Source organism: Odontesthes bonariensis, chromosome 2, assembly GCF_027942865.1.
Source record: "Odontesthes bonariensis isolate fOdoBon6 chromosome 2, fOdoBon6.hap1, whole genome shotgun sequence".
NCBI classification, from domain to species: domain Eukaryota; kingdom Metazoa; phylum Chordata; class Actinopteri; order Atheriniformes; family Atherinopsidae; genus Odontesthes; species Odontesthes bonariensis.
Genome location: NC_134507.1, coordinates 24879100 through 24903963, shown reverse-complemented (window position 1 = coordinate 24903963; position 24864 = coordinate 24879100). Strand labels below are relative to the sequence as shown.

At 43.0% G+C, this 24864-nt stretch overlaps 1 protein-coding gene across 7 annotated transcripts in view; it reads left to right on the top strand.

The window, feature by feature from the left end:
- ehbp1 (EH domain binding protein 1) overlaps window positions 1–24864 on the top strand; it is a 145498-nt gene that overhangs the window by 68652 nt on the left and 51982 nt on the right. For all 7 annotated transcript variants that reach the window (XM_075480445.1, XM_075480444.1, XM_075480448.1 and 4 more), the window contains 5 exons: window positions 9777–9955; window positions 10479–10527; window positions 17037–17837; window positions 19663–19704; window positions 19826–19972. In XM_075480445.1, the coding sequence (XP_075336560.1) occupies window positions 9777–9955; window positions 10479–10527; window positions 17037–17837; window positions 19663–19704; window positions 19826–19972 (1218 nt within the window). The remainder of the gene's footprint in view (window positions 1–9776; window positions 9956–10478; window positions 10528–17036; window positions 17838–19662; window positions 19705–19825; window positions 19973–24864) is intronic.

The following is a 24864-nucleotide window of genomic DNA, read 5'->3' as shown; positions in this document are numbered from 1 at the left end:
ATTTTGATCCAGTTACTGTAATGCAGCTATCATTTTTCCACCTCTTCCTCTGTTGGGTGCATGTCGAGTTCACAAGTTAAGCACTGCGAAGAGCTCGCTCTCCTCAATACCCGCGCCGGTTGGTGTAAAAGGGCCTTCCGCAAAGCGCCGCTTGTAATCTGCCTTTGGTAAGTCCTCCTTAGTTTTATCTGCCAAGGATTACCTCACAAGCTGCAAGCAGGAGAGAACGAGGGAGACGCGGAGCACGAGAGAGAGAAATGAAAAGCAAGTCAAACAGAAAACGATGAAGATGGAAGAAAATGAAAACAAATCGCTGTGTAATCTCTGAAAGAAAGAGACCTGCTTTTGAGTTGAAGGGAAGTTTCCCTTGCCTCTCATTTAGAGAGGGAATTGACTAATCCCTCCATGATTGATGTCTGCTATGAGAGGCTCTATAGCAGACTAATAGGGCTTATGAGGATGACCACAAAGTCCTTTGTGTGTGCGTGCCTGTGTGCGTGTGTATATGTGAATGAACCAGACCTTTTTACTCTTGTGTGTACTTTCATCCAGTGGCCGTAGAGGCCACGGGTTTGAATGACATAGCAGCCGAAGAAGGGGTAACTTTATCTTAATCTGGTCTTAATCTGCCCCAGTCCTCCAGGTGCGTGTGGGCTTAAACCCAGAAGGATCCTGGGTTTTTGGGGTGAGCTTTAAGGGAGCTCTGGGTGGAGAGAGATGAAGCCCGTGCTCTTGAAAACTCCTTGGACCTCCAGTGGGCCTGAGACCCCCCACACATTTCCCAAATCCACTCTGGCTCAGTTGTTCCAAACCCTTCTCCCAGTTATCTTTAAGTGGCACTTATGACATTTTTAATTGAATTAAACCGACCATATTCTATTATTTTAGAAAGGACCCTGGAAGTATCTCATGAATTAGTCAGTGATTTGTCTTTTAAATGGCGTGCATGCGTTTAAAGTGTGCGTGAACGAAATGATAAGGCTTTAATTGCCTCTTTATAAAGCTCTCCAGCACCCCCTCTTTTGGACTGGTTTGGTATGTAGGTATTTGCTTTTATGTCCTCTCGTCTCAAAGATCACTCGGTGGCATCATTCCCTTTCTATTTGAGCTCTCTGATCAGAGCTGAATTGACCTGGAACAGATTTGATCACGCAGGCCTGTCTTTGTTATAGTGATATCTGAATGTAGAAACAAAGATTCGGCGCATTCCAAAACAGCCTCATGTGGTTTGTTCCTTTGTGTGACGGTTGGACGCCAAAGTTATGAGTTTCTTTTTTACAAAGATGGCCAAATTAATCCACCCAAGTGTGACAAACCGTCTGTCCTCGAATACAGACACAGTGGAAAGGAGGAAGTGCGCTTCATCTGCATCCACACATGATGTTCCTACAGCGATTTGCTGAGGTTTTGGTGTTTTTGTGTGTGTGTATCAGAATGTAGCTGCTGTGAAACAATCAGAAAAGGGTGTTTTATTTCTCCGACGTGCTGCTTTTTTGTTCTTTGTCTCGACCACTGCGTACTTTCTCTCCTCAGCTGATTGAAGCAGACATAAAGGGCCAAGTTTGAAAGTTTGAATGTTGTTTATCAACATCAACATCTCCTGTGGTACAATTTAAACAGATTTTAAAAGTCATTGTTGTACTTCACAACTTGCTTTTCTTGTTATCCTGAGTCTTTAAGTCTCTCTGGGACCACACCACAAGACTTTCTCACTTCTTTTTCGTTGTATTATAACAGAAGTAGCTCTTGCTAAAATTCAAACACTTATTGCTCAGTTTCTTACTTGTTACATGCCTGTTGTATTATTCTCCCACCCCCCACCCCATCTCCAGCTCTCTGATTGGCAGCAGCTCCTCGCTACAACTCGCCCAACAACTCCTACCCCGCCAAATCCTCAAAAATATGTGGCATGATAGCTACTTAGTGGGAGTTTGGGACGCCTTTGGAATCCTGTCTTTGAAGCGTTCACACTTGATGACTGTTGACTGCTGTTTAAATGCTGATTTGCTTAAGTTATCGGTCAAAATCGGGCTTAAAATCTAAGAACGTGACCCTGGTTTTAGACATGGACTGTGAGAAAGCTGAGAGGCAGAATTAAAAAGCTGAGAATACTTGACAAAAGGGAAACATTCAGTACTGCTAAAGTTCCAGCCACTCTCAAATAGGTCAGTTTTGGTCGTCCACTAGTCGGATGACCTCCATCTCCCACAAGTCCACAGTGCCCTTGGGTAAGATGGATAACCTGATATTGCTCATTTGTAAGTCACCTTGGATAAAATAATCTACTAAATGAATAAAAGCAAATGTCTCAACAGTCAAGTATTGCTAAAATATTCTGATTATATAGGATTTCTAGTTTCAAGCATAACAGTAAAACTCCTTAACTTTAACTTTTTGAGATGAGAGTAAGTTGCTGTAGAATTTTGATTGATTTTAATATATTTAAGGGGGATGAATCCCAGACTTTTTAGCATTGTATCACACTAAAAATTGTATTCTAATAATGGACTAGTGTTAGATGAGTAAAGCACCCCTGCCTCACAGTTACTAACACATTCTTCTTTCTCTGTGCTGTATTTCTACTTTCTATCGCTCCTGTCATGCTCCTCCCTTCTGTTTCACTGCCTTCATGTAGCATTTTCCCCACCGCAGCTTCCTGCTTTAGTGTGAGTGTGTTGATGCATGTGTATTCTGATCAGGAGTCAAAGGGGTGACTTTGTAATTATGTTCATTTTAATTGGCTGTGCTATCACCCCTCTCATCACTTCGGAGCCCACGCTGCGCTGGACAATGGCAGTCTGTGGTGCGGGGGTTGAGCAACTGCTCTGTTAAAACACACACAACTCAGAGCACTCGCATCTCTCACACACACACACACACACACACACACACACACACACACACACACACACACATCCTCTTTACCTGCAGAATATTCCTAAAGTGGCCTCCCTAATGAGTTTTCCCTGCCCAGGCTTAGATTAATTGATAAATACCGTTGTTATCGGCTCAGACAATCTCTGAATCCATTGCGCCACTAATTTGTTTGTTGAAGATGGCAGTTAAAAGGAGATTAATACGGTATAGATCTATAACAGCAACCACCCTTCCTCTTCCCCTTTCTTAAAGTATCATTCTGAAAGTGTAATTTCTAAAAAACTAGTTGAGAACAGATCCAGTGAGGACGTGTAGATGAAGAGATCTGCGCACACTGGGTAGGTGGAGTTGGCCCATGTTGCATTCCAGTTTCCATCCCTTCCTCTCACTCCCAGAGATGCACACAAACCTTCCCATCATCCTGCATGCCTTTTTTAAATTTCTTTTTCTCTTTTTTTCCCCCCACGGCCAAAGCTAATTTGCAGAGGCGTGAGTGTGGGTAATGCTACCGCCGTTTCCATGACAAGCTAAAGCCAGCGCTTACAACGCATTATGCCTCCGCGTTACATGTTAGGCGAGCAAGCGAGCGGTTGGGCACACTGCAAGCTGGCACAGCCGCTTTTTGTCTGCCGTCTCACCCAAACTGTGTTATCCCATGATGTTTTCTTCTTCTTCTTCTTCTTCTTCTTCTTTTTCTTCTTCTTCAGTGAATGTGTTTTTTTTTTATTTCGGTTTCTTTGCATGGTTATGCCTTTGGAGCAGAATAGGCCTTGGAAGCAAAATTATCCTGGAAAAGGAAACTGATGATTTCATTTTACATCTCTGTAGCCAACTGCCGAAAGGCCCTCTGTCTTGGCTTACAAGTTGACTGCTAGATGGTGGGGGGGGGGGGGGGGGGGGGGCCATATCTGCTGCAAAGTGACAAGCAACCCTCATCACCACCATGATGACTGTATCTCCATGAAAACATCAGTGTTATGACAGTTTAATTCCTTGCTCTGAACAGATATTATTTCTCTTTCTGCCTGTTCACACACAAAAAGAAGAATTAAGCTTGACTCGACTAAACCGTGCACTCACTTTCTCTCATGACCCTCTATCTGGAAGGGGAGCCCCTTCTCAGTGTGATTACGACCATAATGCGATATTTCCTTTGTATGTTAATGTGTGTTATTTTTCACGCTACATTCCCTCTCTCCGCTCCTGCTCTATCCTTTTGCTCCCCCCACCACCACCACACCCTCGTTTCCTTATTGTTCCATCCACTCCACATCGCCATTTACATAATTGAACTTTTGATTGGAAGTTGCTCCATCCTCTTTATTCTCATGGAGGCGGATGTACGAAAACAGAAGCACAATTTCATGGGTAAGATGACGCCGGGCGATCGTTCTTGTTTCCACAAGTCGTGAAGACGTCGGACATGTAAAGCTCAGATTAAGCAAATTGCTTGTTTTGATTGAATGTGCAATTAAATAATGGGAGCAATCGCAGCCGGGACAGGCCATTTAAAGCGCTCCAACCCCCTCCTCTTAAATGTGAACAGGTATGAATGTTTTTCAAGTGTGTGTGTGTGTGTTCATCTGGAATAAGAGCAGTGTGTTTGGCTGCCCTGTCAAAGAAGCAGTTATCCATATATTCCAATGCATATAGTGATCATACTTGATTACCTTTTAAAGCAAGTCTGTGTGTTTATAGATACTTTACAGTGTATGTGGGCGTAAATTTTTTCTTCTTTTTTTTTGTTGCTCCAGGCTCCCTTGAGCGGATTACAAGTTTTAAAGAGTATGAGATTCAACACCTCCTCAAATCTGACACCCTGACACCACTTTGAAGCCTCGGAAGTGAGATTGGAAAGACATGGAAGCTCTTTTCTCTCCACAGAGTCGTGGGTTTATGTCATTGGGTTGAGGCCAGTTAAGTTTCCATTGAAGCGTCATGCCCCAGAGGGAGAGACAAAGCTGCCACTTAAAGCGTTTGACTTGTATCTTTTTTTTATGACTCCTAAAGGCCAGTTTTTAGTGACTTTCCACTCTTTAGTCCTTTTAGTTGCGTATGTTACCATGTGACTTTGTTTATATTTTTGTTCGTCCTGAAACTATCCTTGTGCTGGAAGTTAGACTTCCAACAATGATCAATGAAATTATGTTATAGGCTACAAGCAATGAAATATGATTTAAGTCACAGATTTTAAGATGAGGTGGCAGCAAGACGCAGCCTCGCTGAGCCTTCGCTTTGTGCTGAAAGTGCGGACTTCAAACTATAAACCGGTTTTTCAATTGTGTTGATGGGCCAAGTATAAGAGATATACAGTGCCTCCACTTAGCAACTTAACTGTGTCAGCAGCACACTTGGAGAAGTTTATATTTCACTGGTTACACTCTTCTGGAAGATTTCACAATCAGCAGATTAATTGGTGAAAGGTGAGGATGTCAGGATTTAGCTTTAAAGGAGCAGGCGACGGGCCGGCGCTCTCCGCTTTATGCCAAACTCCCTCAGATAATGATCAATAAGTTCCAAAACTATTCTCAATGCAACGTTGGAAAGAGTTGAGGTGTTTCAACATCTGTATTAACTAATATTGTGAAAAGATTCAGGGAGTCTGGGAAAATCTGTGTATAAAGGCCAAGGACGGAAACCATTCTTGGATGACCTTTGAGTCCTCAGGCAGCACTGCATGAGAAACCCTCATGGCACCACGATCAATACAGCCACATGGGCTCAGGAGTAACTTAGAAACTGTAACTGTAACCTGAAGCTGTACCACACAAGGACAAAGTTTTCTGGACTCTAGCTCATCTCAGATGGATAAAAAGACAGTGGACACGTGTTCTGGGGTCAGATGAGTCTACGTTTCGGCTGCTTTTGGGAAATCCTGACGTCTGCTAGAGCATCCAGGCTGTTCTCAGAGAAAGGTGCAGATGAAAGAGTGGCTGGTCTGGGGTAGCATCAGAGTGCATGGATCATATGTGTGGCGCTACCATTGATGCAGAGGTGGTGGACTTTCCCTGGGAGGTTTGGGGTTATTTCAGCAGGACGATGCTCAACCTCATTCTGCATGACTTAAAACGGCTTCATAGATGGTGTGTGTGCTTAACTGTCTGCAGTCCACACCTGTCTCCTGTTGAAAATGTGTGAAGCTTCATGAAGAGGAGAATCAGACTGCAGTAACTGAGGACTGTTGAGTAAGAATGGACACGGATTCTTTTGAAAAACTGCAACAATTAGTGTCCTCACTTCCCAAACAATAAAATCGTCTCATAAAAAGGAAGGATGACGTAACACAATGGCAATAATGCCTTAATCCCTCCCTTTTTCTTATGTGTTCTGCTTGCATCACATTTTAGATGCATTTTTCCAAATACTTAAACTTTATTTTATTAACATTTTCTGCAATGTTTGCACCAATTTTGAGACGTTTTTTTCCCCCGTATTTTGCAACTCTCCCCTCCAACATAAAGTTGCTCTGCTTATCAAAAAAATAAAAAATAAAAATAGGATAAAAGCAGCTAAATTCTTCTCGGCATCAAACTGAAACAGTTTTCTCTTTTCTTTTTTTTTTAAGATTATTTTTTTTCTGCTTCACCCACCATTCCAGATCTTTGGTCATATTACACCCTCTAAGAATCACATCTCAGAAAGCAGAAATCCTCCTAACACCAGCACCAACAGGAGCCTGCGATGCTTCCATCACCGGGTTTCCTCCTATCTTCTCTTTCAGGCGCTGTACTGAGCTCAACCCCCCTCCTTCTGTTTCTCTCAAACATCCTTTTCCCTCCTTCCATTTCTCTCTCCTTTCTTTGCCCCGTTAGATGTATGTTGTTGACACCGAGGCATCAGGAATAATGGAATCTCTTGTCAGTGGCTTGTATTTTCTGCCCAGGCTGTTAGGGCTGTGTATAATAGTAGCAGAGGAGGAGGAAGAGGGGAGGTTATGTGCCACTGATAGTAATGAAGGTTGCCTTTTCATTTTTTAATATGGAATGTTTGTGGGCCGAGGCAATGCTCTCTGCTAATCCTACCCTCGAGCTGAGCTAGCTACATGGCTGTGTCAGTGTTAGACACACACACCCGGTGACATTCACACAGACAGATAAAAAGCCAAACACACAATGCATATACACTCGCACACCTTCCTTTAGGCAAGACAGCAAACTGTTTGATAAGTCGGGGGTGCATTTCTGGTCCTCATGAAAATTTTATTCCCACCGTGTTTGTGTCTTAAGGAAATGCAGCCCGGCTCCCGTTGGAGATGATATGCTATTTGTTTAATATTTGATGCATATGAAAGCCCGGGTGACTGGATGCATTTGTAAACCTTTATCGGGGGGGAAGAGCGTAATGGAACGGTCGGGGATGCAGATTGAGAAAATTACATCAGTTTTGTCTTTGGAGGAACTGCTCGTCACCGTCGCTGGACGGATGCCGTGTCGCTTCCAGTGTGTCGGGAGAGGAATTTTAAAGTAGTTTAACAACCATCAACTCCTCTTTTTTTCTTTTTTCTTTTTTTTTTTTTTAGTAAATCTCAAATAATGATGCATATTTATATTTTTTTAAAATTTTAATTTTATATTCTCTTGGCTCATATATGTATTTGGATACTTGAATGAGTCGGAGAGAATATTTGCTATGCAGGTTTGTGTGTGTTTGTGTGTGTTTTCCGCTGGCGAGGGATACAGGGTCTGCAGCGCTGGAGTGTGCTGTGTGTCTAATTGCTTTAATAGCACCTGGTCTCTAATCCCAGGTAATTAGAGCGCTCAAATTAGACAGCTACTTTCAACCGTCACTTGAAAAAGGCGGGAGGGGAAGGCCTGGAGGAAGACCACTCCACACTGAAACTCACAGATTGACATACACTCTCATTCTACTGACACACACACGCACAAATAAACAGCTGCAAGAGTTGAAGCTCGAAGTTTGATTCAACAAAGACTTTAACTACATTAATTAATTGACCTCTATCGGCATCCCCACAATGCAGTTGTGACCATGTTCTAATTGTTATTGACTTTCTGACTTTTTGTATATCTCTTCCCTCTGGTTTTTCTCCTTTTGTTTGAGCGGCACAAACGCATTGTCGAGGTCTCCTAAAATCGTGTCTGAAGAAGCTGTGGGGAAAGGTTAAGGCCCTCTTTTAAAGACGAGCCGGAAATGTCAAGTGTCTGCCCCTCAGGCTCCCCCGACCGTCTCCCTGTACCGAGACCGCCATAGGGAACTGCATGACTCACTCACACACACACTCTGGTACAAAGGTTAGAAATGGCTGTTAGAGATGTCTTCCAGTCTCTTTCATCTGTTTTGGCCCTTGTGGCATCTTTTGCTGGGTTTCAGGCGCATGTTCATTGGTTAAACTGCAACAATAGGAGCTTGTAGACTTCAACTAACTGGCTTTTTGTTCTGCTCATTTGTTTCCGACATTCCAAACCAATCAGATTTTTGTATTTTAGATTCTGCCAGCAGCTAATTCGATGCGGTTACTCCTGTCATTTGCTTTCCAACCATAAAAGTCTGGTGTTTACACTGATCAGAGTTTGGTCTCAGCATTAATCTCGAGCACATCTTCCTGTTTTGAGTGATGCCATTAAGCCATCTTTTCTAGAAGTCTTTCATTTCCAATAGAAGCAAAGTCTCTTTTTCCTTCCTACAGCTCATCAAATCCTCCTTTGAGTTGTCATGTGTTCTTAAAAAAGGATTATTTAAGCTCAAGTATGCACACTCTCAATCACTAATTCTTTCTCACCAATTTCAAATGACGAACGTGTCTCCAGTCTTACCTCCTCCATGACTTATCTTTATTTTCTGTTCATGAAGTAGCAGAAACCTGCCAACAGAGGGGGTTGGTTGGCCACCACAAGCCTTGTGAGGGGTCTGAGGCTCAGACAGGCAGAATTATAGCGAGTACCTCCACTGTGTGGCTTTTAAACTGGGTAAACTAGTTAAGGTGGTCAGTATTACATCTTTCCTTCACCTGCTGCAGTTTTAGTAAAGTTTGTGCATCACCCGGCTCAATGAGACAATAAAAAAAAAAACCTAAACATTCTCATTTAATTTAAGATTTTACAAGAAAGTTTCAAATCAAAATAGAGCAGAGAGGAAAGCTTATTGTGATTACAGAAATGTATCTTATTTGTCAAATGTTAATGTCTTTGTCTTGCATACAAAAGTAATTTGCACTCGGATTTCGAACAAATTCCAGTCTTTTTGATCACTGGCCTCTAATGGATTTAATCAAATCTCTATGACACTTTGGTCGTTTTTCTTTCAAAATGATCTGAGAGAATTAGCCCGTATCAGGCTCTCCATAGGCAGATTAGTGAATATCCAGCTGAATAATCAGAATAGCATTGGTTCTGCTGGCTGTCAGAGGAAGACCAGTGTTTCCACACTACCAAGGATTTGTGGGATTTGGAGTCTGGGAGAGGAAAGGCTCCTAATGGTGAACGCTTTCAACCAAGATAAGACTTCAAAGGCAAAGCTAATTAATAAGATGTTTACATTATTCACGGTCATACACTGCTTTCTGAATGACCCTTCATTATGATGTGTGTCTGCCTGTGTGCACGTTCATGCATGTGCAGGCTCATTATTTGCCAGTATGGCATACTAATTGGATGGGTGGTGGGTTGCTATGTGAAAGATTTTTATTGAGAAATAACTAATGACAGAGGAAGAGGAGTCTTCACTCTGAAGAAGGGTGAAGGGTTGTTTAATGTGGACTTTATTAACTTACAGTTGTGGAAATGTTACTTAAACCAATTAAAATTAAAAAAAAAAAAAAAAAACACAATTATGTAAAATTGTTGCATCTTTTTGAAATAATTAATTAAAAAAACTATTTATTTTCCCCCCTTTAAACCCGCCTCCTTTCCCCTGCTCCTCCTCTTCTACTCTACCTGCAGCCGAGTCCAGTCCCCAGCCCGGTTCTCGGAGGGAAGCCCAATGCCAGCCAGTCCCTGCTGGTCTGGTGCCGCGAGGTCACCAAGAACTACCGCGGGGTGAAGATCACCAACTTCACCACCTCCTGGAGGAACGGGCTGGCCTTCTGTGCCCTCCTGCACCATTTCAGGCCTGACACAATGTACGAAACACAAGAGATGCAGCTAACTTAGGCACAAACAGGCCCAGGGTGTCTTGGTTAGAAGGAATATATGGTATCATATTTGCACAGTGGGTCTGTAATCATGTCATGCTGGTCTTTCTGATTGCTTTGACATTCATTTATTTAAATACAGAGTTACATGTTTGCACACGATTTGAAGTATTGGGTGAACGACTCCTTAAATGTTTACCTTTAAATGTGTGTGAAACAAACAAAAGGCGAGCCTATGCAGCTCCGTCAAGAGAGCAGACATGAGGTTAATTTATTAAAACTCTGCTCTGTGTACATGTGTGTTTATGCTCGTCTGCCCTCACGCTCCAGTGTATTATTTTTACATATTTTCCACTCTATTAGTTCTGTTGATTGCTCTGCTCTGAAATTGCATGTTACAGTTCTAATACCATTACATGTGACGCATATTTAAACGCACCTCTTTCTCCGCTGTGTCTCTCCTTCTCTTCCTCTTTTCCTCTGCCTCCCCCCTTCCCCACTGTTCTTTCAGAGACTACAAGTCGCTCAATCCTCAGGATATTAAAGAAAACAACAAAAAGGTAAGAGGCAGCCACCGCTGGGCCCTTCTCGCCACTTACCTCCCTTCCAATCCACATCTCCATTTGGCCTTATTTAGAGACCTGCCATTAATCCCAGGATATAGTGTGTACTTGTGTTTACGATGTTTGAAGAGGGAGGGTGGAAACGCACAAGAAGCACTGCAGCCAGGGTGTAAAAATGACAGTTTTCATAAGATGTTTACCCCTGCTGCGATATGTGTGTGTCCAAAGCATGACTTAGTCACCTGGTGGAGGTGAGACGCTATCTCAGCTCAACAGCCTGCTGGGAGCTGCCATGTGTCGGTATTGGTCTTTCCTTATGGTGATTAGATATATGCTATTTGTTTTATGTGTGTGTGTATAACGAGCATATAAGAAAGGTTATACTGAACTTTGAGTATTATTACTTTTTGGTTTTATTTGTCTCCTTCCTTAACAGTAGAACACTAATGTTGGGTGGTTTTATGATAAGTTCTAAGCTGCATTATTTATCAATTTTTTTATGAATCTCATTAAAGATTCCCTAATTTTTCACTAGGAGCCTTTTTATAGGGTCCCCCCGTGCTATCAGTTTTTGTTTTATGAAAAAAGAACACTTCAGTTTTCCATGTATTTTTGTGTTTTAATTAGGGCAGGGCGAGTTAACTCGTTAATTATTTAACGGCGATAAACATTTTGTCGCGCATTAACGCAGGTTTGATTATTTACTTTATTATTGTAAAAGTCTGTTGCTCACAGGCTTTTATTTTGTAAAAGTCTGTTGCTGTCTGCTGTGGAACCAGAAAAGAAAGTAATCGGCGGATCCACTAAACATGGAGAAGGGTACGGAACTTTTACTCGGCCATTTTCATTTTAAAGTTCTTCCAGATGGTGGAGTCGACAGAACCAAAGTCATCTGTAAACACTGCCAAGTTGAATCGTCTTCTCACCGCAGTAGTTCCAGTCTAAAATATCACTTAAAGGCAAAACACACAACTGATAGCAGCAAGTCATTCAAGGAAACAGACAGTGGAGCGAGGCTTCTACATAAAAACTACAGAAAGATGCTGATGTTAAAAGTGTGTTTGCACAACAAATGTTAGGGCACTTTCATTCATATGGCAGCACATTTAAAATAAAACTAAATGCTAAAAGCTATACACTACTTTTGAATTCATTTTTGGATTTTGCGTACAAATGCGATTAATCGTGATTAATCAGGGAAATCATGTGATTAATTAGATTAAAAATTGTAATCGTTGCCCAGCCCTAGTTTTAATATATTTTGATGACAGTATATTTATGCATTAGTGTTCTAGGGGTTTACAAATAAGCCACATGTGTATACTCAAACCTGAATATCCCAATCTAGCCTTAAACAAAACGTACACCTTCTGCACATTCCCGGCTTTAACCCGAACATTCGCACAGCTCGCCATTTTCCCTCTCAGCACATTTTCTTCCTCTGTGCACACTTGCAAAATGCACACTGCAGTTTTGTCCGCTCACTACACACAGTCACACACCTGTATAGACACGGTGCACAAGCGTCCCCTCTTTGGCCCAGAGGGCTACACAGAACGATATGCGTCGGGTTCCTGCAGCTTGATTTCCTCTTCTCATACACTCTCTGCCTCAGCGATAACCTCTGGTGGCCCTGTTAGGCATGAATGCTACCCTGTTGACAATAACCACAGTGGAGGGAGAGGCAGAGACCCAATCCCATATCTGCTAACTGCCCTCACCCCCCCTCCAGGTGCTCAAGTAGCCCTGAAGAAATTGGTTAGATATAAGTAATATGGGAATATGCCGTAGAATGTGATAGCTGGTGAATAGCTGCAGCACTGTGCCGAGCGTGCTGCAACCAGCGTCTGTGCACAGATCTACACCTGGAAACACACCGACATACCTTTTGCTCGTGCTCATGTCGATCTCAAGTGTGTACTGGGTATACTCTATGTGCACATACATTCTTGGGAACATGCCAAACAAGGTATTATCTTGTTAATCTATGTATAGTCTGTGTTAAATCTGCACAAGACTGAGCAGACACAGTTTGTTCCTTTTCGTAACGAGTCACAAATGCTTGAAAGAATCCTTGGAAATTTGACCTAATTTAAGTCCTTGAATCTAGTTATTGGATTTCATTGTTTTGATGGGAAACTGCATTCACACTCTGATAAAGGGGTTTGTGTGACGATTGTTTACCTTAAACATCACTGGCCAGAATACTGTTATTCCTGTGAAATCATAAATAATAACACAAAAATGTATCATCCCACCATTTTGAATTGAATGTTATATTTATTCATATGTTGAATAAGAGGAAAAGCAGGTGCCCGACACCAGAAAACAATATATTACCACTGTAAAACAACTTAAAGCTAGTAAGGATTCAAGCTAGTAATAATTCAACCTCATGGACTCGACATACTGCCACGCATTCGCACGTCTGCAGTGTTTTTCCTGCCACTTGGGGGCAGTCTCATAAATATGTGAAACGATCTGAGCTGTGGGCTCCTCTTAGTTGTGTTGTAGTTGTTGGTCCTTTAACTTTGCTCTGCTGTGGAAAAGGCAGAAGTCAAAGTAGGCAAAGATCTATCCAGTCTAAATGTCGTCTGAGCCTTTCGCCTGTAATTCTTTTCACTATTTAGGGTTTTTTGGTGCGTTGTCCTCTTTGATATGAGTTGTTTGCGGCTCCTTGGCTCAAAGTGCAGCTTCATCTCCAGAGCTCATGCTTTGTTAGACTGAAGGTCTGTCTGTGAAGGTATAAAACGGCTTCTATGAAAACAGGTAGCGTCTCAGATGAGTGACGCAGCAACTGAAGTTTGACGAGTGCCATTTCCTCACAAGTTGTGATGATTTAGTCATTAGCAGTTCCACTTTTATTGGTTTCCACAGTAACATGGCATGAAATATTGAGCATATTAATTTACATATGCCAGATACAATGCCTCAGTGCTTTTAGGCTTTGGAAGTTTTCAGTAGCACCACACAACTGTGAATTAATTACATTTGTTGTTATGACTGCTAAAGCCAGTTGGGTCAGGAGAGAAGAAAGAGGAGTTATGCTCCGTGTGGTGTCATGTAGCACCTTGAGGCTATTTAACAAGAGAGGGTTGTCCGTGATATTTCCTGCAAGTCTCACTGTTGGAGACGGCAGAGTGTGGGCAGTTGATGACCCCAAAGAGCAAGAATGAAAGTGGAAATATGAGAAAGTGGATTAAAGAAGGAAATCAAAAGGTGTGAGATGAGGGAAAACATACTTTTTCTCCCTACATCCGAGTGTATTTTAGGTCATAAGGAGTCGTTTGAACATATAGAATGTGTCGGATGGACAGCAGAAATGGAAATGTATAGAAACGAAGACTATCTCTGCTTTTCGTGGCTAGTTGATAGACACCCCCCTCGTCCTCCTCCTCTCACAGTCTATCAGTAAAGAATGATTGCAGCGAGCTCAGACTGTGCTGAATTATGACAGATAAGGGCAATCAATATTGGGGGTGCGTATAAAAAAAGAGAAACAGTTGAATATTTAGAACATTTGCAGCCTTTGAAATGTCCATCATTTCAGGGTTATGTGTAAGGATACCCAGTCTGGAGGATTTTGTTCTGACTCATCTTATGTCTGTTTTAGGATTTTGGAGCTCTTGGATGTTTTGGGCCGCTTGCCTCTCTGTCTGTTTTGTAGGTTTGCTGTTATATGTGTGTGTGTGTGTGTAATGAGGCCAAGGAGAAGTAATTTGTCATGCCATCTGATAGTGTTGCACCAAGCACCGGGCTGAATTGCCCCGAGCAGAACCGGGAGGGGTTGGGCTGAGGGGAGGGAGGTGCTGATGATTGACAACGATAGATGGCTGTCAGTCACTGAGAGGGAGTGGAGGGGGAGCGGGGAGCCACGGCCTGGGGCGCACAACGGTGACATTTAGTCCAGACCCAGAGCTTCACCAGGTAAAAAGAAAGTGAGAGGAGGAGATATTTCCAAAATAGTCATATTGGACAAAAATGTCATTCCATTTATATTTCAAATGTTGCTGTGTTGCATATATTTATCATACACGTTATCTCTGGAATACATATAAACATACATATAGACCACAGCTTTGTTTAAATTAAAAAAAAATTTAAAATCCATGTGATTGCTGCCAATAAAACTGGACAAGAGGTGATTTTAAATACTATTGTGATCCAACTATGTGTGCCCTTCTGAAATATGCCATCATTTATGAGCACTACAGAGGCAGATGCATTGAATCTGAGGTGTTTTTGGGTGATTTGTTGCACAAACTCTAACCTACTGCCACAGAAAACTTGGATATATTGGAAGAATAAAGCATGACACTGAGGTCAAAAAGACTGTAGCACACGTCAAGGCGAACATCGACCCTGAAACAAAACCCAGCTTGAGAACCTCCCAATCTCCCTCCTCAACCAGCTCTCACTTTCTCCCACTCTCACTCCTCTTTCTCTCCCATTCTTTCATTTTGTCTCTATTGAGCAGAAAAGTTGTCGCTTTCTTTCACAGCCTACCCTGGACGAGAGGGGAACAAAGCAAGCACACTTTGCTCCCCTGAATACGTGTTAGAAACCCAATCAGGCCCTCTTCCTCATATTCTTTTTCTTTTTCTTTCACGCACTGTTTCTGACGGGGGAGGGAGGGGGACCTTTAAACAGGCTGTAAAGGAAAACTCCTCTCTTCTTCTTTCCCTCCATCAGTCCTTTCCTCCTGCTTTGTCTATGTAAGCAGAGGCACCCTCACTCACATACTCACAAACGACTTATTTCCCTATGCAAGTATAGTTGTTCCAGCAATTGGTGCCTTTTCCATGTATGAAAAGGGGCAAAACGGGTCAAAGTGGGGGAAAAATAGAAAAATAACCCATAATTGATTGTAGATTGAGAAACATCTCTCACTTGAATACATCGCCCTCTTCTTCTCCATTTCTCTCCTGAGCTTGTGTTTTCAGCTCTCTTATAGAAACAAATGCAGTTGGAGAAATAAGATTAGCTCCGCTGAAAGGGATTAATTTTCTCGTACAGCTGTGTAGGTGCCACGGCTACACTGCAAACCCTGCAAATTTTTTGTAAAAGTAAGAACATTGAACAGTGTGGGAACAATCTTCCTGCTATAAACCCTGCTGCTGAAATGAGTCTATAAATGATGGGAGAAAAAAGTAGGTGAACCCTTCAGAGTTATCTAGTTTTCTGTATTGGTTATTCATAAAATGAGCTCTGATCCTAATGTAAGTCTGAATAGTATTAGGCAAACTAAACTAATAAGACAGAGTAAATGTACATTTCTTATCTATGTGGAACACATTAAGCAATTGCTCACAATGTAGGCAGGAATAAATGAGTGAACTCTTGAATTAAGTTTATTGTATAAGCCTCTTTAGCAGCAACAGCCTCCATCAGATGTTTCTTGTTGCTGCTTATGTAACTTGCACAGTGATAAGGAGGAATTATGGACCATTCTTAGGCATTGCAGAACATCCATTTTTTATCTATTTCAAATTTTCTGTCGTCAATCTACTTGTGTGCTTTGGGTCACTTGTAGTTAGAGGTGCTACATGATGAGCTTTTTGCATTAGTGTGCAGTGTTTTAGTTCAGTTGTGTGGCGCTCATCGGGAGGGATTATGAAGAAAAGAACATATAACTTTGCTAGCTTCTGTTCAGCACCCGTTGTCACAGTTTTATTAAAACAAGGGCTTTCTAAAAAGGATAAGTAGGAACATGCTTTTGGAGAGGGAGAATGACTTGAAGCAGGACAGGACTGAAAAAGGTTAAACAAAATAATTTCCAGGAGTCAAAATAAAAAAGGTTAAAGAGCAAAGATGAGGCTCTGGTTGGCATGGAGAGAAAGAAACAGAGAGATTGATAGACTTTGGAGATCTACGGAGGCAGAGAAACAAATGGGTGGTGCAACAGGTTGGAATTGGATCAACACTATCAAGCAGACCAGATACAAGCTGTGATACCTGTGAGAGATGGATGAGGAGGTTGTGTGTGCGCAGGGAATGGAGGTGCACAGCGTTAATCTATTTATTTACCTGTCATTGGCAGCGATAATGGTTTTCATCCCTTCTCTCTCTCTCTCAGTCTATCTTGTGATGGGGGATTGGTTTTTGTGTGTCGCTTGATAATCACACCTGTATTTTCTCATCAGAGTCTAATCAGACCAATTACACGCGTGACGGGGAGCGTGGGCATGTTGATGTAGGGGAGTGATAAGGACACACACTCACACACACACTTTGGGATTAAGAGCTCTGTCTTGGGATATCTGCGTCTCTTATCGGGGACAACCATCCCTGACATGACCTGTCAGCGGCCATGCCAAAGGTGTCTCTCATGCACATAAACACATACAGTACATACTTGGATCATGCATGCAAAGCACCAAATACAACCCGACTTCTCCCACCTCACCCACTCTGGTCACCCTACCATCCCTCTTTAGCCGTCATTTCTAACGTGTAATTTCTGACAAGTGATTCTTTGGTGTTTACTTTCGTGCTTGATTTTGCAGGCATACGATGGCTTTGCGAGCCTTGGGATCTCTCGTCTCCTGGAACCATCCGACATGGTGTTGCTGGCCATTCCTGACAAGCTGACGGTGATGACCTACCTCTATCAGATCCGGGCTCACTTCTCCGGCGAGGAGCTCAACGTGGTGCAGATCGAGGCCAACAGCAGTCGCAGCACCTACAAAGTGGGTGACTTTGAAACGGATACAAACGCCTCCATTGGCCAGGACAAATTCTATGCCGAACTGAATGACGTGCAGCAACGCCAGGATAACCCTGAGGCCGTTACACCTGCTGAAGGCGTTCCCACTGAATCCAATGGCGCCGAAGCTGCGGACGGGGATACAATGGAGCCACAAGTTGGACAAGATTCAGCCAGCGTGGCAACAGAAGGGCCTTCGCAATCCTCACCTCCTGTTCCTTCGCCACGTGCGGCGTTAGCGGCGACAGCTACGACAAACTCAACCCACATGACGCCGCCAGGCTGTGAGGGCAGAGGGAGCCTCCTTAAACCCAACACCTTAGACCTTAGTGAGTTACCACAGAGGGCGGTGGAGAAGGAAATGCAACACAAGGAGGAGGCGGGAGAGGAGAGAGGGGAGGGTGGTGCCGAACCAGCGTCCCCGACCAGAACAGGAGCCTCCTCTTCCCAGTCACCTTCTCACCAGAAACTGGGCTTCTCCTATAATAGGGATGCTGACCTTATTAAGAAAAAGAGGGCCAGTCTGCGTCACTCAGAGTCGGAGCCCGCCTCAGACACCAGACCCTCTCCAGTTAACCACACAGACGTCCCCACCAAACGGGTAAATCGCCAAAAAGCTCCTCAATATGCACACATATTTACGTTGGCCAATATGGTAACTGTCCTCTAAGCCATTCAGAACACGTAAAAAATGATAACTTCTGCTCCTTAAGCAACCTCTGGACCCGTCTCTATGTTGTAGACTGACTCTTGCTTCTTCAGTCGGGTATTAAGATTCTGACAGCGTTTACCTGCAGGTACCAGCCTGGCCTCTAAATGGATTGTACATGTTTTTATCCGTGCACCCTGGCTTTGATTGAAACTTTCACAGCGACGTCAGTCATAAGACAGAGGACGCTGTGAGCATTCGTTCCCTCCTCGCGCTCGCTAAGCTTCAAATCCCAGCTTCGTTGATACCATTGCCGAGATGACCGTCCTGAAATTCTCCCATTCTGCATTAGATGTTGTCGTTACCTGTCTCTTTCCCCGAGAACCGGGCTCATCCAGGCCGGGCCCTTTAACACGTGGCGACTACAGAAGGCGCCCAGGAGAACCCCCTGCTTTGACATTTCATTATATTTTTCATTATATTTCTCATCCCTGCAGTTGATGACAGTTGGCGCCGTGACTGCTCAGGCGTGGCGATGCTTCGCACCGAGCAGACATCATCTCGTCTCACACACTGACACACACCTGTATGAATGTGTGCACCCGCTCACACACAAACACGCTGAATGCAGGGCTGCCTGCGTTTGTTAACCCCAGATTACTGCTCCTTGTTTACAAGTGGAAAGGTCACGGGGCAGGCGGGGGGAGCTCGGGGACGACGGCCGGGGGGGGGGTTGTGGCAGTTATGACACCCCATTTTTGATCTGCTGTTATCTGGGTGGTGTCATGTATCCTTGCCTGCATCCAGGCCAAAAGATAAACGCATTTCAGTGGAATAAAAAACTGTAATATTCTTCGGTCGAAGCCAAAAGCTCTGTTCACCCCGTTTGCTTTTGTCCTCAAAAAAATCCTAAACGATGTTAGTTTTCTTTTGAAAGCTCTCCACACCACCCAGACTGCCCTCCATTACGCCAAAGTGCACATCATAGGGAATGCACTTAGATTAGGAACAGGATGTCATAGGCTGTGTTCGAAATCGCATACCACACACTACACACTACATACTACATACTGCATACTCATCGATCAGACAGTATGCAGAGCGTTTACCCACAATGCATTTCGTTCCTACCCGAGCCGAAATCAGCCGGCCTGAAGCTGATTTCGCTTAAGCTCTAAACTCTGTAAACTTTAGCAACATTTGAAACATTTTCAGGCGAGAAAGTAGTCGTTTAGATCCCCAACGTGTTGAAAATCTGACAAAATACCGGCTATTTACAATTTTGTTCCGACGAATTCGGCGCTACTAAAGCTAGCCGTATTGAGCAACGCACTTACGGTTATTTTCACAAAATAAAATACCTGTTGCCTTTTATCATAGGGAAAGCCATTACGATACAATTGGTGCTTTTGTTTTGAAAACAGGAAGTGAACCTACCCTCGTTGTAGCTAGCTTGAAACTGCCGTTTTGACAGGAAATGACGATCAGCGACATCAAGTTACGTTGCATCTTGGGTAGTTTGAGTATGAGTAGTAACCTCATGATGCATACTCAACATTTCGGTGAATCTAGTATGCATTCGGGGAAAAAAGTCAGTATGAGTAGTAGGAGTAGTATGCGGTTTCGAACACAGTCTTTTTCTGTCTCCTGATGCTGACTGTAAAGGGCAGAAAGAAGTAAGAACATCTATATCTTCGATATAAAACCTCTAAATCTCTGTCTGGTATTTAATTTATGTTGTTTCTGGTATTTAAATCCTTATTATCTTTTTTTAAAGGAGCCTTCACCTGCCCCTGTATCAAGTCCTCCAGTTGAGAAGGTGAGTACAGTTTTTTTAAAGAGCACATTTTAAATACTCATTAATGTCACAGTTTCATTAGTGAGGTGGATATTGTAATTTCTGACGTTCAAGTATCTGATTGAACACTTTGTTTTGGTAGAGGGTGCTGTCTCGTCAGGAGGAGTTGAAGGAGAGGGCCAGGCTCCTTCTGGAGCAGGCCCGCAGAGACGCCGCCATGAAAGCCGGCAACAAGAATGTCCCCAACTCGGCCATCACTCCCCCAAACAGGGCTGCAGGCGTCTGTGATGTAAGTCAAAGTGTTTGTGTCAACTTCTCAGGCTGAAGCTGTTGACTTGCATCAGTCAGAGGAGTAAGACGGAGGCCAGTTCTGCTCACGGAATCCCGTTGAATGGTCATTCCTAACTGAGTGGAATGACCCAGTCGTATCCACGTGGCAGACGCCACAAGAGCTGGTCACATTCTTAATATGCTAACACAACGAGCTTCGTTTGTTGTTTTATTTTGTAGAGGAAACACCAGACTATATTTAAGAAAAGAGCAGAGATGACCACAATCTTTATGGTAACTCGTTTATTTTCAGTCGTTCTGATTGGGGTTATATAATATGTGTACTGCAGGATAAGTGTGAACAACACTTTTTATGTGTTTTTCTTTCTTTTTTTTACTGTTTTAAATGAACAGCTTTGGAAATGAAGTAATATCCTCTGAGTTGTCCACAGATCCGAATGTTTAGGACCAGGAGGCAGTTTTGTTTTTTACTGTTCGACCCGATATTATGACACAAGGAATCTGGTTGGATTGAAGCTGAGGAGGACTCGCATGTCAGACTGGACGTGTTAACACTCACAGCAATATTCATATTTACTCTAAAGTAGAGACTGCGCCATATTTCAAGTGAGCAATACTCATGTGGACTATTTTCATGTATAGTTACAGTTTTTCTGTTACTTGCGACGCACACTGCTGCTTTACAACGGATGCTCTTGGCTCCGGAGTTGCCAGGTCTGCTTGCTGTGAGCAAAATTCAGATATAAAAGCTTATTTTTCTTTGATGAGGTCACTTATTTTGTCTCTCAAGTTCTGGGAACACAGATTCTGGTGGAGTTCAGTGCAGAATAGGGAGGCTGTGATAAGAACAGGACACAAAATGAGGAGTGAGGGGGAGCTCTGTATGCATAGTAATTAAGATTTTGGATGGGCTAAAGTGGGTGTCATTAAGCAGACTATGCTCTGTGCATGTAAACATATCCACTGAAGTCTTTTAGTTTCTAAGGTTTCTCGTCCACCAGCCTCTTCAGCACCCTCATGCCACCTCCTCTGTTCTCTATTTGCTGCTCACTACACTTCCAACGTTGTGGAAAGGCCTGTCTAAACGGTCTCATCCTCTGTCAGACCTCTTTCAGGAGCACTTTATGAACAAGCTTTGAGAAGGAGGGGAGACTTTTGCTTATTAGCTTCTCTCTCATGGGCTGCTGAACGCCACAACCTCAACTTGTCAGGACTCACTATAAACCCAACTCTGTCTCTCTTCAGGTTTACCCTTTGGTCTTCATTCTGCTCAGTTTTTATGACTAAATTTTCTGCCCCTGTTCACTGAGTAAATGTTGTACACAAACACCTGTCAGCAAAAGTGCATTGACTGTAAATGGGAGTTAAGAATCGCCGCACTGAGGCTAACTAGACTAAGTCTTCAGCGGGCGAAATTGCCAGCTCTGAACTGGGCACGCTCCAGTGAACATAATATACTGGGAGGAAGGGGCACGCTGATGAACCAAGAGTCACCCTGGGAAAGAACTGTGGTCAAATCTTCAGTCAGGTTTCCAAATGTTTCAAGGGAAGTAAAGGGGTGTAAGGAAAAAATGTGGTCTTGTGAGAATTGTGACGACAAGGGATTTGAGGGTAAAATGAAATAAATACCTTTTGGTAATGAAATATCTAAAAGGCAGCAGCCGCACGGCCCTGCGTTTGCTGCCTGGATCCTAAAAGAGAAATATGCCCTTGAATTAGATGGTTGTTTTCTTTTTATACACACATATATATATATATATATATATATATATATATATATGTGTGTGTGTGTGTTGGTGTGTGTTGTATGTGTGCCAGCCACAGGAATAACCATTTCAGGATAATCTGAGGAAATAAACGAGGGCCTTCCAAGGACTGCTGCCGTTAAGTCTTCAGAGGAGGAGAGCAAATTAAAAGAGGTTTTCAAAGCTGTAGCAGCGCCGATATATTTCCTTAGCGACAAAAAAAATAAATAAAAAGGTCCTCCTCTGTCCCTTGTTGTACGGCAAGATGGCTGACTTCACTCAGATTAGCTCCTTAAAGTAGCCACCCCACCCTTCAGTCTCTCCCTCTCCTCTTGATTTTCTCATTCATTTCCAAGGACAATTGGTTAATATCCCCCCCACACACACACACGTACACACACACACACACACACACACACACACTATGCATAAGGAAAGGAATCAAAAGAGGAGGGGTGAGAGGAAGATATTGAATTGTTTACACTTTTTTTAATAGAAAACATTGATCAAAGGAATACGACTGGCCTCGAGGCCAATGTGCTGATAATTGTTAGTGATTCAGATTAGATTACTTGATGTCTTGTTTTGATTAGCATGAGCGTGTGTGTGTGTGTCCCCGTTATCAGTTGGAGAGGCACAAGCTTTTCCCATTTAACTCTCCATCTGTCTAAGTAGGTGCTTTGCGGTTTAGCATGCATAAGGTATCATTTAATTCAATTACAACAGGCTTCTTTCTGCTAGAGAAGTGGCTAATGTAGGGGAGAAGAGGGGACCACATTAGCTGTTTTTGGGGTGTAGATGATGAATTGATCCATCGGTCCCACGTAGCACGTTTATATTTATTATTTAATTTCATGTTAAACTCGGGATTTATAAGATTTTCTGACTTCCCTTAATTGTTTTGATCTCAAAGCTTCTTCACAGGTTTTATCTCCTAATGTGAGGCGTCTCATACCCTAAGATGAGTTTTTATCTGTACAGTGAGAATCAAATACGGTTTTGAGTACATTAGTTTAACATGTGCCCCCCACACATCTGCAGCTATAGTTGTTGAATGTGTGTGCGCGGCCCTGTTCTCCTGACCTACGCTCTCCCTCCTGCCAGTCCTAATTGTAGCCCACAGTGACTGCTTCTTTCATCTAAGGTCACAGGTTCACTTCTCTCTCCTCCTCTTTCTCCCAGTCTGTCTTCTCGGCTTCTTTCTTTCATTCTCTTCCTGTTTCATGTCAGTTTTTGGTTTTTCACCTAGTTTCTTTCTCTCCCCGTCACTTCTTCTTTTTTTTTTCTTCTTCTTCTTCTCTGCCACATCTCATTTTCCCCGTTTTCTGTACCTGCTCTCTCTGTGGTCCTTAAAGAACAAGCTGCCCTACTAATTGTTTTGTGCCCATCCGCACCCTCACCTCCTCCTTCTCCTCATAGGTGGCCTTCACAACACATCAGCAGTCAGAAGTGCAGATGTCTTGTTAAGCCGTAACGTCACCACCCTTTGCCCACACAGCTCACAATATCTATAAGGGTTTTTACTCTGTTTTCTCCCGTTTTTTACACAGACTTTCATTTCCTCTGTAGTTTTTCTCGCTGTTATTTTAATAGAGAAGAGAGTGTATGTGTGCGTCTGTGTGTATTCGCTTCAGGTCTTCTCATCCATTAGCAGATGAGAACAGTAATTTCACAGCGGCCTGGCCAGACTAATTATCAGGATCCACACTAGGTTTGGGATGAGTGTGTGCATGTGGACACACAAGCATTCACTGCTGTGTGTGTGTGTGTGTGTGTGTGTGTGTGTGTGTGTGTGTGTTTTTTGAACAAGTATTTAGCATCTGTTCACTTTATATTTTTACTTTTTTTTTAGTCTGTGTGTCTCTGTGTGTGTGTGTGTGTGTGTGTGTGTGTGTGTGTGGTTGTGGCAAATACCTTGGTGTTTTCCAGGTAAGAGAGTTCCCCTGCTCACTGACTCGTTGTGATTCCTATAATTGGGTCCCGTTTGATTTTTGCCGACCAGCATCCACGCCACCTCCTCCCCTTTCTCCTCCGTCGCTCCCTCTCCTCCTCCACCTCCTCCTCAGCAGAGGAGACGAGTCCTGGGTCTCTGCTGTTGTGACCTGTAGGTGTTGTCATCCACCCACATTTGCTGTCTGTCCTCTGATCTTGACTACTTACTTTCTTTCTTTCTTTCTTTCTTCTTTTTTTTTTTTTTAATTTTCTGTCACTATTAACAAAAACAATGCCCTCGGGCTGAACCTTGACATTCCAAAAAAGTTCCAAAAAAGAGGAACACATTGCGCACTTATTCTTTGTGCACTTGAGCCAAGCAGCTATAAAAGAGAAACGTCTTTACTTGTCAGAGGCACATTCGAACAGGTTCTGGTTACCTGGCTGTTTGCCCTGATTTCTAAAGACTGAACAACTGGAAAGGGGAACTTTTTGAAACCTGGCCGGTTGACAGCCGGCTGAACAAAAATAAAATAAAAATACAGGAACGAAAAGAGCAGATTTTAGAGCCGAATCTGGTTTTTAGAGCCGCTTTCACACATGCCTGAAGTCCTGAAATGTTCCTGGGAGGTGGAGGTGAGAATCCAAACGCCCACAGCTTTGCATTCGTCACTGCTGTGAATACATTTGGATGCATATGGTGTTGCTATCAACGCAGCAAAAAGACTCTCATCTGTTACACTCAGTTTGTTGTAAAAAGATGTCGACAGATGCTCCCCTTCATCCCTTCATTCGCACTTCCAGGTGTAGGAACGAGTCTCAGGCAGACTGAGAACATCTGATGTTCATCTGTGGAAAAGCGTGTTCTCATCATCCTAAACCATCCCCCTTTTTATGATTAAAAGGTGAACATAAACCGAGCTTTCACTTTTTATTTACAGTTAATAACAGAATATTTGCAGTGAATGGACCACATGCTTGGTCACCTTGAATCTTATCTAACATCCAACCATTGAGAACACCACCAGTAACTAGTCTGTTCGGAAAATACTGGAACAAAAATCTCACATTTTGAACTTTTACTTCCTCCTGCTGTCTTTTTTTTTTTTTCAGGTCTAATTTTAATGTGGCTGCCTTTCCTTTCTTCCACCGGTCCTCTCTTTCTTTCCCCTCCTCCTTTCTCTCGCTCTCCCTCTTCCTTTTGAAGAATTTG